The sequence below is a fragment of the Periplaneta americana genome, unplaced genomic scaffold (genome assembly GCF_040183065.1).
Source record: "Periplaneta americana isolate PAMFEO1 unplaced genomic scaffold, P.americana_PAMFEO1_priV1 scaffold_28, whole genome shotgun sequence".
Classification (NCBI taxonomy): domain Eukaryota; kingdom Metazoa; phylum Arthropoda; class Insecta; order Blattodea; family Blattidae; genus Periplaneta; species Periplaneta americana.
This window is the reverse complement of record NW_027185509.1, coordinates 816197-830992: the sequence shown is the minus strand read 5'-3', so window position 1 is coordinate 830992 and position 14796 is coordinate 816197. Positions and strand designations below refer to the sequence as shown.

General features: G+C 36.6%; 1 protein-coding gene across 12 annotated transcripts in view; it reads left to right on the top strand.

The window, feature by feature from the left end:
* The window catches only part of LOC138693963 (DNA-directed RNA polymerase I subunit RPA1-like), a 158228-nt gene that overhangs the window by 48832 nt on the left and 94600 nt on the right, over positions 1-14796 (top strand). For 11 of the 12 annotated variants that reach the window (XM_069817700.1, XM_069817696.1, XM_069817698.1 and 8 more), the window contains exons 9-11: positions 1711-1884; positions 8781-8939; positions 9329-9495. In XM_069817700.1, the coding sequence (XP_069673801.1) occupies positions 1711-1884; positions 8781-8939; positions 9329-9495 (500 nt within the window). The remainder of the gene's footprint in view (positions 1-1710; positions 1885-8780; positions 8940-9328; positions 9496-14796) is intronic. The other variant, XM_069817702.1, reaches the window with a different exon arrangement.

Genomic DNA, 14796 nt, shown 5'->3' with positions numbered 1-14796 from the left:
ATCCACTAAACTCAGTCGTAATCAAATCCATATAGTTTGGAGCCAATGGTACGGTAACTAGTAAACCACTTACTTACTTACAAATGACTTTTAAGGAACCCAAAGGTTCATTGCCGCCCTCACATAAGCCCGCCATCGGTCCCTATCCTGTGCAAGATTAATCCAGTCTCTATCATCATACCCCACCTCCCTCAAATCCATTTTAATATTATCCTCCCATCTACGTCTCGGCCTCCCTAAAGGTCTTTTTCCCTCCGGTCTCCCAACTAACACTCTATATGCATTTCTGGATTCGCCCATACGTGCTACATGTCCTGCCCATCTCAAACGTCTGGATTTTAAGTTCCTAATTATGTCAGGTGAAGAATACAATGCGTGCAGTTCTGTGTTGTGTAACTTTCTCCATTCTCCTGTAACTTCATCCCGCTTAGCCCCAAATATTTTCCTAAGCACCTTATTCTCAAACACCCTTAACCTATGTTCCTCTCTCAGAGTGAGAGTCCAAGTTTCACAACCATACAGAACAACCGGTAATATAACTGTTTTATAAATTCTAACTTTCAGATTTTTGACAGCAGACTGGATGATAAAAGCTTCTCAACGGAATAATAACACGCATTTCCCATATTTATTCTGCGTTTAATTTCCTCCCGAGTGTCATTTATATTTGTTACTGTTGCTCCAAGATATTTGAATTTTTCCACCTCTTCGAAGGATAAATGTCCAATTTTTATATTTCCATTTCGTACAATAGTAAACCACTGATTACATATTTCTCTTATATGAATTTCATATTCTCTTGATTATGTTTTGAAATCCGCGTTTTTTTTTTTCGGAGGCCTTGATCTCAATTTTTTTATTCTAGTGTATGAGAATATGGTAAGTTCTGTCATTTCAATTTTGTAACAATAAGAAGTTTTCATAATCTTGGTCTAGCAATAATGAAATTAATTGTAATTATAGTGAATGTAATGTATAAACTATGATCAATTCAATAGTCTATAATTAATTAGATCACTGTAGGTAATCAATTGATAATTGATTGATGCACACTTGATGCAACTGGCAAACTACCTATTAAAAACAGTAAAATCGATGTTTACACAAAGTAAAACTCATACCGTACTTAATATCAGTGCACAGCAGAAACAAAATAATCTGTAAAAAATTAAGGTGTGCAAAGTATGCAGGGACCCAAATTATGCGAGCAGATATAACTTCCTGCTGATGTAATTTTGAAACGTAAACCATGTTTAAAAATTATTTAAATGTTAATATTGTACGAACAGTAATTTTAAGTAATAAAATACAGAAGTAAAAAAATAAATAGTTTGTATACGAGTTTTTAAGATGTTATTGTTTAGTCAGCTGCCCAAAGACAGGTTTGAACCTCACAAGTGACACCAATAAAGCATCACTCATGAGGTAACTAAGCCAGGAGATAATGGGGTCAGTTCCTTTTCCCTTCCATTGCATACATCGCTGACTAGATACATATTACACTAATCAGACTTCAGATTCATATAAACAAATTGTTCTTTCTCTGACACATATCGTCACGTGAGATGTACTGCCTGATAATAGAAGTACATATCAGCTAGGACCTAAATCAGAGGGTGTTTTTTAAGATATTAGAAACAAATTGCTTAATATATGAATAATGAGTTTTCCCCCATTAAAGATTATCTTTGTACTTTCATTTCACGATAGGCATGGGCAGTTAAGAGACCTCGATCATGGAGAGCTGGAGGAACCCCGTTTACTGATCCGAAAACAATGTCAGAAGCAGAGGTCACAATTCGAGATGGTGAGCTTTTATGTGGGGTTCTGGACAAAGCTCATTATGGTGCCACTCCGTACAGTTTGATTCACTGCATCTTCGAGGTAAGCCAAATTATCAGAATGTGTAAGTCTTACAACATTTCTCCAACTCCAATCTGAGGCTAAAATGAGTAAACTTGTAACGAACCCGAGCTACTAACTTATTGCTGTGGACAGGCATTCAATTGAAGGACTGAACACTTGTCTGGTATTTTATTAATAGGGCTGAATGTTGTTTCTCATTTCGATTTCAGGAACTGGATACAACATTATTTGAAGTCTGTTGTATTACAGATTGAGTGTCCACTGTTTTATACACTGACCGGCAAAAAAAGTGGATCACTTTGTAAAAACCGATTCATCGTTAATAAACCACCAATTTAGAGAGAGCATTATTAAATTGAATATGTTTTATGAGTAAGAAAAGATGCATTCACCATTTTTGGAAATGAATGTGATGATAAGATGTCTCGGTATGAGCTACTTTCTACCAGACTGGTGCTTCATGGTTTTACAACACAGACCAGCAATAAAACATTGGTGCAGTAACCCCTATTGATGAATTATCATTGTGTGTCAGGCACATTTTCTGTCATAAGTCAATATTTTTCTTTAGTTACTGTTTCGAATTTGATAAGTTAGGATGCCTCTTATTCGAAAAGACTTTGCTGGATATGTTGCTTTGGTTTGGGTAGATGAATCATTCGTTTTGAAGCTAATGCCATCGGTGTGTCTTTCAATGTGCCCTGTGGCGATTCTGTGAACTGGGTACTTACCATAGACGACTGGAATCAGGCTGTAGTAGGTTTACGTCCACCAGGGATAACAGTTACTGATTCTCTGGGTCTTGCACAACTCCGCACGACTGTGATCTAGGCCAGAAATCATCGTCATTGTGATTGAGAATAATGTTAGACAAAGACTCCGGGAAGCCAATTTGACCTCAAGAAGAGCTATGTCAGAAATTTATTTTTTCAGTCGTTGACTTTACTACTTTATATATTTTGTTAGGTGTTAACCTTTACATAATAAGTTGTGTGATGTATGAACGTTTTCGTTGAGCATGTCATCATCAGATACAATCTGTCATTTTACAATATCAATACTCTCAGTGTTATCTACACAATCTGCACATACAATACATGTTTACTATCATATGGGGATAAAACCTATTAAAAATTATATGAATTAGTTTTATAATGTTCAGTTGTGAATACCCCAAATGTCAACATTCAAAATATACTTATACTATCATGGATATATATATATATATTTTTTTTTTTGCAAGTCATCACATGTGAACAATATTATGAACGATGTAATGATATGAGACTAAAAGTGAGATTAAAATATAAAAATGAGCTAACTCTATTCAATGCTTTACTATGCTGCTCAAGAAGAGCAGCAATTTCTCCACAGCCCGCCTCCAACACCAGGCAGCATGATTACTGTTTACTGGAACTAGACTATGAACCAGTGGTCAATGATTCTGTTCATGAATGAATCGCGATTTTGCTTCTGATGAGCTGATGATAAAGAGAGAATATGGAGGAAGTGTGGGAAGTGATATTCGCCTTGCAACTTCCCCGAAACAACGACTCTTGTATGCGGCTCAATCATGGTATGGCGCAATATCAGTTTGAGGCCCAAATAGAGCTTGTTTTCATCGTTGGAGGCACTCTGAATGCTCATGGATGTGTTAATAGACCATGTAATCCCCTTTGTTCTCTTCGCTGGCGAAAATTTCATTCTTATGCATGACAGTGTCCACTCCCATGCTCCTCACTACGTGACATCAGGATACTAACTCTGGACTGGTCAGCACGCAATCAAGACTTAGATCCTATTGAACACTTGTGGGATAAGCTCGACCAAACTGTCCGACATTGCAGCTTCCACACCCTGAACGAAACGTAGGCAGCATTGTTGGAGAAGTGGGCTTTCAACCATGAGGAAATGTGGTCAGCATCGCATTATGAATGGAGAACGTCATCACCACTAGAGCTTGCAACACACAAGGTGCGCGCACAGTGGCATAACCATATGTTATAATGTGAGCCATTGCCTCTAACTTAATGAAATGCATTATTTGAAATTTTGCATAAATTACAACACTTTCGAACTTAAAAATAAATAACAAAAACATTTTGATGATGGAATTGAAGTGCACAGGATACATATTTACTTCAATTTACAATATGCCTTTTTCAGGATGCAGTAAAAATAAAGCATAAGCTATAAAATTGTAGTTCTTAAAAAAAAATTAAGTGATCCACTTTTTTGGCCAGTCAGTGTAGATAGAATTGTGCTGTGTTATTTTGAATTATGAACCTTGCTCCGATTTTTCATATCATTGGCAGAATGATGTTTTTATATGCTAGGAATATTACTTTCTTTTTTCCTCGAAAGAGGGCCCGCGGGCAAGCACCACAGCCTTGGGCTTACTGAGCAGCCTCCTTATGTTGGAATGATTGTTGAATCCATTAAGGATCGCTTTTCAAACGTGTGATTCACTGCATGGTTCATCATATCGATTCATCCACAGCATCCAGTCCTGACTGGAGACTGATCCTCCGCCTTCCTGTGATGTTATCCTGCGGTCTCCTCAGATTGATGGCATCTGTTCGCAATTCATGTGCTTGAATGTGTTACATCCTTAACCAGAGGAACATGTAGCAGTCGATTCCACGACTTACCAAGGTGCCATCTATCCAGGGGTGCTACACTACCCCGGTTGCCCACAGTCCACTTATAAGTCCCTGTAGCTTCACTGGATATGTGCAGCTCCCACAGACAGATGCCTCCTATAGGCAGATCCTGGACCACATCCGCCATGTCCTCCTTGTCGACCTGTAAACTGTTAAGATGATTAGTGAAATGATACTAATGAAGGCAAAATGAGTCCGAGGTTCAACGTCGAAAGTTACCCAGCAGTTCGGCTTCGAGTGGTTGAGGAAAAACCTCAGGAAAAAATCCCAACCAGGTAACTTGTCCCAACCAGAATTTGAACCCAGGCCCGCTCGTTTCATGGCCAAGAAGGCTAACCGTTACTCCACAGGAATATTATTTATGTATTTTTTTCTTGTCTGAGTAAGTGCAGTACCCAGTCTACAACACAGTATTTGTACAGCAGAGAAAATTGTTTTTGGCATTGGCCTCCACTGTTCATGCATAGAAAAGAGTCTGTAAAGTTGATTCAATATGAAAGGTATAAATTACCTGTGCATTTACCAGCAAGTGGGGTAATAACCATGCGAATGTTGTCTTCCAGCCACTAGTCTGAATTTTACATGTAAATATGGCTGAAAAGTGTTTCAAGTTTGAAGTGCACATAGTTACCAGATTTAGCAAGCAGAATGATAAAATCAGAGTGACAATTAGTGGCGAATTTACAATTCTGTTACCTGTAGGAACCCAAAAATATCCTGCCCCTTTTTCCTTAACATTTGCCCCTCCACTTTCATCCTCGATAAAAGTTGAAATAAAAAATTTCTCCACTGTGTTGGCAGGGTTGTGCCAGCACACAGAATATGTCGCCCATTATCTGGAAAGAAATTACAATTGAGGCATCAGAAGCAAAGGTGTATAAGTGCACTTACGTTATTTTCTAGAAATGTGATTAAAAGTTACTAAGCTTTAGTAAATTCTGTGAAGTTTTAATTTTAAATGTTAATGTGCAATGTGGATAAAAGACATCCCTTTACCACTGAAATTTTAAATGCTTTAGTTTACCCTGGAGGCACGTAAATCATTTTTTTTTAAATGTCACTTTGCTTCTATCCACCTCAGTTGTGTTGGTTTGAATGTTTTATTTTCGTGTCGGTTTTTTAATGGAAGATACAATAACAGAAGTAATGAATGTAAAGCAGCAACGTATTTTCGCTTCACTCTCCCTTTTGTATGTTGTGCAATACAAGAAGATTCTGTACCTCAAAAATATTGGAGTGCAAAAGGACTAATGGCTTCATTGCCAAACATCTAGGCATTTGAACAACAATATATTTTCACTTCATATAAGGAAACATTCTGAAAGTAGTCCCAGTTCACAACAAATTTTTCACTGTAGTTCCCTCAAAGTGTATCGCACATGTCTATTATCACTTTAATATTGCAGAACTCGCAATTACAAATCAAACCAGTGGTTGCACACATCTGTAGCTGCCCTCAGTGTTGAGATAGACTGTGTGGCACTGTTAATTTTACACACAACTTTTGTGCTCTCATGCTCGTAACAAGGGAAGATGGCAACATTGGTTGTGATCACACAAGTTACATTGCTGCGTGGCCTAACTACTAATAACATTAGCATTTGGCTGTGGCAGATAGTCTTGTTAGAGGAAGCATTTTAAATTCTGTCAGTTTTTGTTTCGCCATGGATACTGGAACAGGTTCCCATACCCATTGCGGGGAAAGACATATTCTGTGTCAAACCCTGTGAATTCTTTTGCCTTGCCTTCTGCTGAGCAAACTGATCAATGAATTTGGACAAGCTCATTTTCTCCAAAATGTTGTCCTCTATGGAGATGATAGCTAGTGAGTTGAGGTAGTTCTGAGTTATGTTTGTGCGCAAATAATTTTTTTATCTTCTCAGCCATGAGAAGGTGTGCTCTGCTGAGCACTTGGTGCAGTGGAGAGCTGAAAGATGTAAACATGCCGCAGTCTGATCTCTCCCACATGTGACCTAGTGTGAGTGTTCAACTATCCACTGTCCCAAGTGTACAAAAGAACAGCTGCCACTATCATTTATAAACACAGTTATCTGCAAATTACAGTTATCTTAAAATTATCTGAAAATTCCCACATCTACATTTTATTTTTGTAGATAATTGAATAACTACACGCTGTTCATGTAGTGCTACAAATGAATAATAGGTGTTATTTGCACTGAAAATTGTCGAAAAACACAAGTTTCCATAGTCGACTATTAGAAACTCTTCTTATAGTCTAGATATCACGTTAATTCAACATATATTAAGAAACGAATAATAGTGGCCTTCCAACTTAAGACGTAGTTTTGTTATTTAAAAATTTGCTGCCCCTGAAAATTTTTCACCATAGCAGCTGCTCTCTATCTATACACAAATTTATAATATCATCGCAGGTTAGTGACTTTTATGGGCAAGACATTTTATGTTGAAAAGAAGTAAGTACGTGTGTGTTTGCAACAAATTTCAAGATGATCAAATGAAACTGAATGATGGTCCAGAGCAACAGAGGGGCAGGCCAGGACAAGTGTGCTATTGTCGAAGGTTTGATAAGGGACGTTTGAAGAATTGAAGTCCGTGAAATTGAAGCGACGATGAACATTCCGAAGAGCAGTCTTCATGAAATAATCCCAGGCTTAAATTTATGTAAAGTATCTGCGTGCTGGGTTCTGAAATTGCTGACTGAGGAACAAAAAGCAAAAGAAAGGTTGCATCACTGCAAAATCTCTACCATTTCTACTGAGAGGAAGAGAATCCTTTTTTGGAAAGGAGCGTTATGGGAGATGAAACATGGGTTTAGAGTTCGCTTCAGTGATGTAAGAAATTTGAAGTTCAGTCATCTGAAAAAAAGTAATAACTGTGATTACTCTAGGATTTTCAAGGCCTTCAGTGGTGACACACTGTGACACTCTCAACATATTGATTGAATAAGCCAGGGTTACATGCTCGTGAGAGATTTCTGCATGGTGGTGCATTACCTCACATCAAACCAGGCAAAAGCATCCACCTCGTAGTCCTGATCTGGCACCATCGGATTTTCACCTCTTTGGTCCATTCAAGAACTTCTTATCCAGAAAATTATTTAAGGGTTAAAACACATTGAAAACTGGACTTTTGCATTATTTAATTTTCCTTGGACAGGAAAACCCTGTGAAGGAATGTTTAAACTTGTTTCAATGTTAATGGTGACTGTGTGGAATGTTTGTTTTATTTCCCCTCTCCCCAACCCAGATTTTGTGAAATATGTTGATATAAGTCGGATCTGTGCCTTGAACTCTTCTATTCCTTCGTACCTGTCGTCTCGCTTCACTTACCTTTCTTCCCACCACAATCTGAACACACGCTCTCGCCATGAAACAATACTAACAATACCATCCCATCGAACCTCCTCATACTCATCCTCTTTCACAATAGCCCTGCCAAGACTCTGGAATTCGTTACCTGCTAGCATCAGGGACTGTCGAAATAAAATTGAATTCAAACGCAAACTTACTAGGCACTTGATCAGTAATTGAGACTCGTTCAGACATGGTTTCTTGTAAATAGTTCTCTTAATCTATCACAAAATATTTCAATATCCGGTAATTTCATCACTATAGAATTTTGTTATTGTAGGTTTAATTTGTAATTTAGTAAATACAAAAATATTCTTTGTTCTTAACTTCTATGATAAAATGTCTAGCTTTCATTAATCAGGTATTCTTGTCGTACTTTAATTTTTATTGTAATTGTAAATTTAATATTAATTGTAATCTTATTGTTCATGTTATAGTTGTAATCCCCTGGTAGAGGGGCAGAGAAGGCCTGACAGCCTTATCTCTACCAGGTTAAATAAATAAATACTACTAATACTACTACTACTACTACTACTACTACTACTACTACTACATATCGAACCACCCTCGTATAATTACAACAAAAGCATGCAATTCAAATTGTTGTATCATATAATTAATTTTCAAATTGTGCAATAATAATATGAAAATAGTTGACTGAATTCGTTTTACAAATCAGAAGGAAGGGCGAAAACTATCAGTTAATTACCTAGTAATTGTATTGAATACATGCAAGTAAGTTAATGGTGCCATGCTAATAAAAACTGTGCTGTGAGGAGATTTGAAGATACACAGCAAGCTTAGGTGTATAATGCTACTTTACAACTTTTTGAATGGTGAAAAATGACTGTTCTTGCTTTATATTTGACTGATCATTTTTGTTAATAGAAACTTGTTTATATTTCTTTGTGTTTTCCAGCTGTATGGTGGAACATATTCTGGTGCATTGTTGAATTCGTTTGCAAAGCTTTTCAATGCTTTTCTAAAAATTGAAGGTTTCTCACTTGGTGTTGAAGACATTCTTGTTGTGGATGCTGCAGAAAAGTGGAGGTCCAATATCATTAGAGATGCTAGAAATGTAAGTTTTACTTTACTTTGTGACAGTATTCCTTTCAACTAAAAGTGGAAAATGATGCAGAAACAAGGATCAGATTTCATCAGTAGAGCTATAAATTAACTTTTTTTTATATAATGTAAATATGAAAAGTTTTGCAAATATAACAGTTAAAATAGTAAATATAAAATTTGACATAGCTTTTTAAAGATGTTTTCTTGCATCCTCTTGTTTCATCTTTCTTATATTTTAGGATTTTTAGAATTTGTACATAGTCGTCTCCATAAATGAATGTTAAAATCCTTCACTCTTGCATTTGATGCTATAGTATAAAAGATTTTTTTCAAAGATTGTATAATCTTTTTATATATAAATAATTTTTATTTAATGAACTTATGTCTCACAATTTTCAGATAGGTGACACTGCTGTGAAAACTGCACTTAACCTTCCAGAAAGAACATCACGAGAAGAGATGAATCAGAAAATGGATGAAGTGTATCAGGACAAAGCCATAGGAAGAGCAATTATTGATGGCTCATATAAGAATTTGCTTGATGACTACACAAATAAAATAAACAGGTATGTTTCAGTGAGATATTTCTGAAACACTGTAGCTTTGGTTTATTAATAGTGTGACTTTTAATTCAAACAATAATGTAACTTTTATTCACAACAATAATGACTTTCTATAACTGAATTTAAACACTCCCGTCAACAATGGGTATTTCACTCCACACAGCAACACAGTATTCGTTATTGCACTCCACAGACGACAGTGACAATTCACTTGGATTATTGAGAACAACAATGTACTGCTAATCTCAACTAATGTTCACAAAGCACTATTTACAACACAAAACTGTCAGTTCTCAGTTCACAGTTCGTTGCCTTAGCTAGTTCTTCTAGCTCATTCACTCAAGTTCACAGTATATCGAACCCAAGACTTCCAGAGACAGTCCACTGCACTCGAACTCAAGACTTCCGGATGTGCCGCACTCCCTGGTCACTGTCACAGTTGCAGTCCTCCTCAAGTCGAACCCAGGTCTTAGAGGCTGGCTTCCTTGACGTTCACTGCTGCCTCACAAGACTGACTCGCTGTTCTAAACTGAACTGGCTCTCTTCGAAGGCTGCTCGCTTTTTATTAGTTAAACCACACTTCGCGAACCTTCGACCCTGGAAGTTTCTGTTTTTGGACGATTCTCGGTCTCCCCATCACTCAGACTCCAGACTTCCTTTACGTCCGTCGCAGTCGGTTTTCTCCCCCTCTCCCTTCGCCACGTGCCGCGCCGCCTCCTCACGCCCCCTCCCTTCTGCCGGATGTGCACGAAGTTCCTCCGAAGCGGCCAGGAACGACGAGAATGTTCGGCCTGCCGTCACAATAGATTTGAAGGCTTGTGTGTACACATTACCACCAGCACTATTGCTGTCATTATAGTTGCCACTGACATAAACACCAGTGACTGTGTGCATAACAAATTAACAAATATGGTTAGGTGAAAAAAAAATTCGTAACAGTATCTGAAGAACAAATAAGCAAACATGAGGTAAATGGAAAAGTGATGGAACAAGTTATTCTCAGGTACAGCTGGAGGCAGATGTGTTGAGTAATAGGACTCGAAGAACAGGTCTGAGTGAGAGGTGCTGGAGTATCTGGATATCTTAGAGGAACAAGTACAGTGAAAATCTGATGGGAGAGTATGGCTTGAAACATGAAGGCCATTGTAACATCGTTGTGCTTTTGTCCCATCAAATTGGCTGTAATAAATATGCTGAAAATACTGTAAATGGTAAATGTTTTTAATGAGTGAAGGCCAAATTCGCATATAATTAAATTTTAATAATCTGTAATACAGCCATTTTCATTGTATTTTTTTGTCACAGAGGAGTGTCTGATGGCTTGCATCTCAGCCTGAGTGTTATTGTGCTTACCTCCTTTGATAGGGATGATTGTTTAAGGCCCGGTTTTGTAAATATGGTTAATATAAAGATTATGTTAAACCTAAGTTAAACCTAACCGTGAGTTTAACTCAACGTGCCGTATTACAGAGTCTCGGTCAAGTTAAACCATAGTGGAATACAATTGGTATTACTGCTAGAAAAGAAAAGAAGACGATTGTAATTGCTTAATTATATTATTGATTTAAAATAGCTGATGCTCGTGGAGAATCTTCATTAACCCTGCGTTAGTGTGGCACGGTGTCAGAGACCGACCTCAGAATAAATTTACTGTTCTTTCCCCATCCACTCAAGGACAGGGGTTGTTATTTTGTATAGCTTTCTATTTTATTGCCCTTTACATACCAGAGCAAGGCCAGTTAACAAAGATCCCTTTTCCAAGTAAGACGAGGCGATTCGGTGTCACAGACCGACCACACTGTTGTCGTAACTTGGAGATCGACAAGCAGGTATATATAACTTCCATATATATATATATATATATATATATATATATATATATATATATATATATAAAAAAATACAATTTTATATAATAATGTTCATATTTTGTTAATTTAATTACAATAACGATAATTACAAGGAGGTAAAGTGTAAAATTAGCATATTGATGAAATATAATAAAATAGGATATAGGCCAATCTAACGTTCATCACATTATTATTATTATTATTATTATTATTATTATTATTATTATTATTATTATTATTATCGTTATTATTATCTTCATTATTATATTCATTATTGTTATCTTCATCATTATTATTATTGTTATCATTATTATTATTATTATTATTATTATTATTATTATTATTATTGCTTTTTATATAGGGGAGAGTCGAGTAGTATTGGACATCGGGTAATATCGGACAGTGAGTTTCTTTCATCTACCACACGATGATAGTACCTGATTGACATGGTTACGTTTCTGTGATGTCGCATAGAGAAACGTAACCATGTCATTCAGGTACTACCATATGGTGGTAGATGAAAAAAACGCACTGTCCGATACTACCCGATGTCCGATACTAACCGACTCTCCCCTATGTAAGTTGTTCTAGATGTAATGAATTATGAACAAGAAATTCGAATTCAGAGGCTACTAGAAAGTATTCGCATTCCGAACATGAACAAGTATCAAATAACGAATCAGACGCTGAGGAAGACTATATCACAGAGGCGAGAGAATATGATTCAGGAAGTGAACATGAGCTAGACGCTGAACATTATATTGTATTGTAGAAAAAAATACAAAGCATCCCTTTCAAATGTCCCACATTTCAATTAATCATTGCTAACAAAAATATGCGGAATTATGAAATGAGACAGGTATTAAAAGAAAGAGAAACTCAAAGGAGTTTCATTGTCACACACTAATACACCCCCTACATGTACATTATTGGTAGCATGAACATCAAGTCTGTATTCGATTTCGTTCCACGTTCTGTTCAACAAGTCCACTGATATTGTTACAATATTGTGTCACAGATACGGGTCCGTAAAACTGGTATATCTTGTAGTGGAGTCGCAAACATTTGGTCTCTTACAAAGCCCTAGAGAAAGAAATTCAGTGGGGTGATGTCTGGCGAACGTGGTGGCCACCAAATTGGTACGCCTCGTTCAATTCAGTGATCTGGGAGGGTTTCTGTTAGGGAATTCCGAACATCCAGGCTCCAATATGAGGAGGCTCCGTCTTGTTGAAAGATTACTTGAGGTTGCAGATCAGCTACCTGGTGGTACAAGAAGTGTTCCAACATGTTTTGTTATACTGTGCAAGTTATTGACTCCTCGTGGAAGAAAAAAGGATCGATAATCCTATCCTTCATCAGACCGCACTAAACTTTTACTTTTGGGCTATCCCAGACATGTTCACGGTAGACGTGTGAATTTTGTGTACCCCAGATTCTTACATTGTGCCTATTGACAGATCTTGATGCACGAAACATTGCCTCGTCTGAAAACAAAAGGTTTTCAAGAAATTGAAGGTCACTGTCAATACGATCCAGCATTTCAGTAGCAAATGTCTGTCGTCGTGGCCTGTCATCTGGTTTTAATTGTTGAATAATTTACCTCTTGTAGGGTACAAACGAAGTTGCTTATGAAGCACTCGATGCACAGTTGATCTCGGCACATTGAACTGTCGGAATGAATGGCGAATTGATTTTTGAAGAATTCTCTGAAATCCTGCTCTAATTTCTTCAATTTTCTCTTCTGAGACACGTCGACGAGAACCTCCAGATTGTTTGTTCACACTTCCAGTCACCAGAAATTTCTCACACCATGCCTTAATGATTTTCCCATCAGGCGCATTTCCTCCATATTCTCTTCTGTAATTTCTTTGCACGGGTAATTATTTATTTCGTCTCTGCATACCAGAAAACAGTTTGTGCACGTTTCTGCAGAGTCGCCATTTTGTTTTATGCCGTTGCTGCCGAACATGTGACAGATGAATTAATTTGGAACAAATGTAATAATTCTTTGAGATTCTTTTTCTTTTATTACCAGACTCATTTCATGATTCCAGTGATTAATTAAAATGCGGGAAGTTTGAAAGGGACACGGTATACTTTTTCAAGTTTCGTTGCCCTTACAAAATATGGAGAATGGGGCTTGAGTTAAAATCCTTAAGTGGAATGACAGATTTGAACCTAGGATCCTTTACCAAAATGTAACTAATTGAAATCTGAATCCACACAACGGAGAAGGCCCATAAATCTTTCTTTTATCTAGTTACCACATATTTAGAATTTAGGAAAAAATTCTCATTGGAATGACAAGGTTTGAAGCCAGACTCAGGCAAAACATTCTATAGAATCCCCGTCTATATATTATGAAAATCCATGAACTTCAAAATAATAGTCTCTCATCTCTTCACAATTTATAAGTATTTCCAGTTACATTGTATGGGACACGGAATTAAACAATTTGTATTGCAATAACAGGCTCGAACCCAATACCTGGTACCTATCTGTCCTTAATTTGAACCCAAGATATCTCAAACATAACATGAAATAAGACTAAAAAGAATGAATATATTGGTAGGATGGTCTGAGAGACCGGCCACACTAAAGATGTTGCAGTCTTGAGCCACACTTACGCAGGGTTAAGAAACATCTTCGTTCTTCGATATCAGAGAGAGTATCATAATAAAACCTAAAGAAGACCAATACCGCGTACTTCAGTATGCTTGTCAAGCAAGTGAATAGTAAATTGAAATCAATATTTTGGTGTTTAGTATAGCTCTCAGTTGCAAAATAGCAAAATTAGCAGAACAAGGTTTTTAGCAATAAAATAAGAATGCTCGTTCCAAGTCAATAGATTATCCATAATTATGCCAAGAAGTTTAGTACTGTGTTGGCTTCGGGTCGATATATCCCCCAACTGACATGGAAAATTTATATTCATAGGTCTATTAACAAATTTTAAACATACAGTCTTATTAATATTAACAATTAATTTGTTATAATCACACCACGTTTTGAACTGAGATATAGCTATGTCAAATTTACTTATCAAATCATTACAAGACTCCGAATAAACAGTAATAGAAATATCGTCTGCGTATAATAAAACTTTACCTTCCTTTATATAATTAGTCAAATCATTTATGTAAAGTATAAATATAAGAGGTCCAAGTACAGAATCCTGAGGGACTCCCATATTTATATAAAACTCATTAGAAAGAATACCATTAATATTTACACATATTTTTCAATTTGACAAGTATGATTTTAAAAATGCTAAAAATGTACCTCTAAAACCTAAGGCTTTTAATTTTATACATATATAATTAAAATCCAAATTATCAAATGCCTTAGCTACATGTTTACCTTCATCAAGGTTTTCATAAATATAGTTATTAAATTCGTAAAGAGCAGTTTCTGTTGATTTACCAGGGAGAAAACCATGTTGATCAGGAGTAAT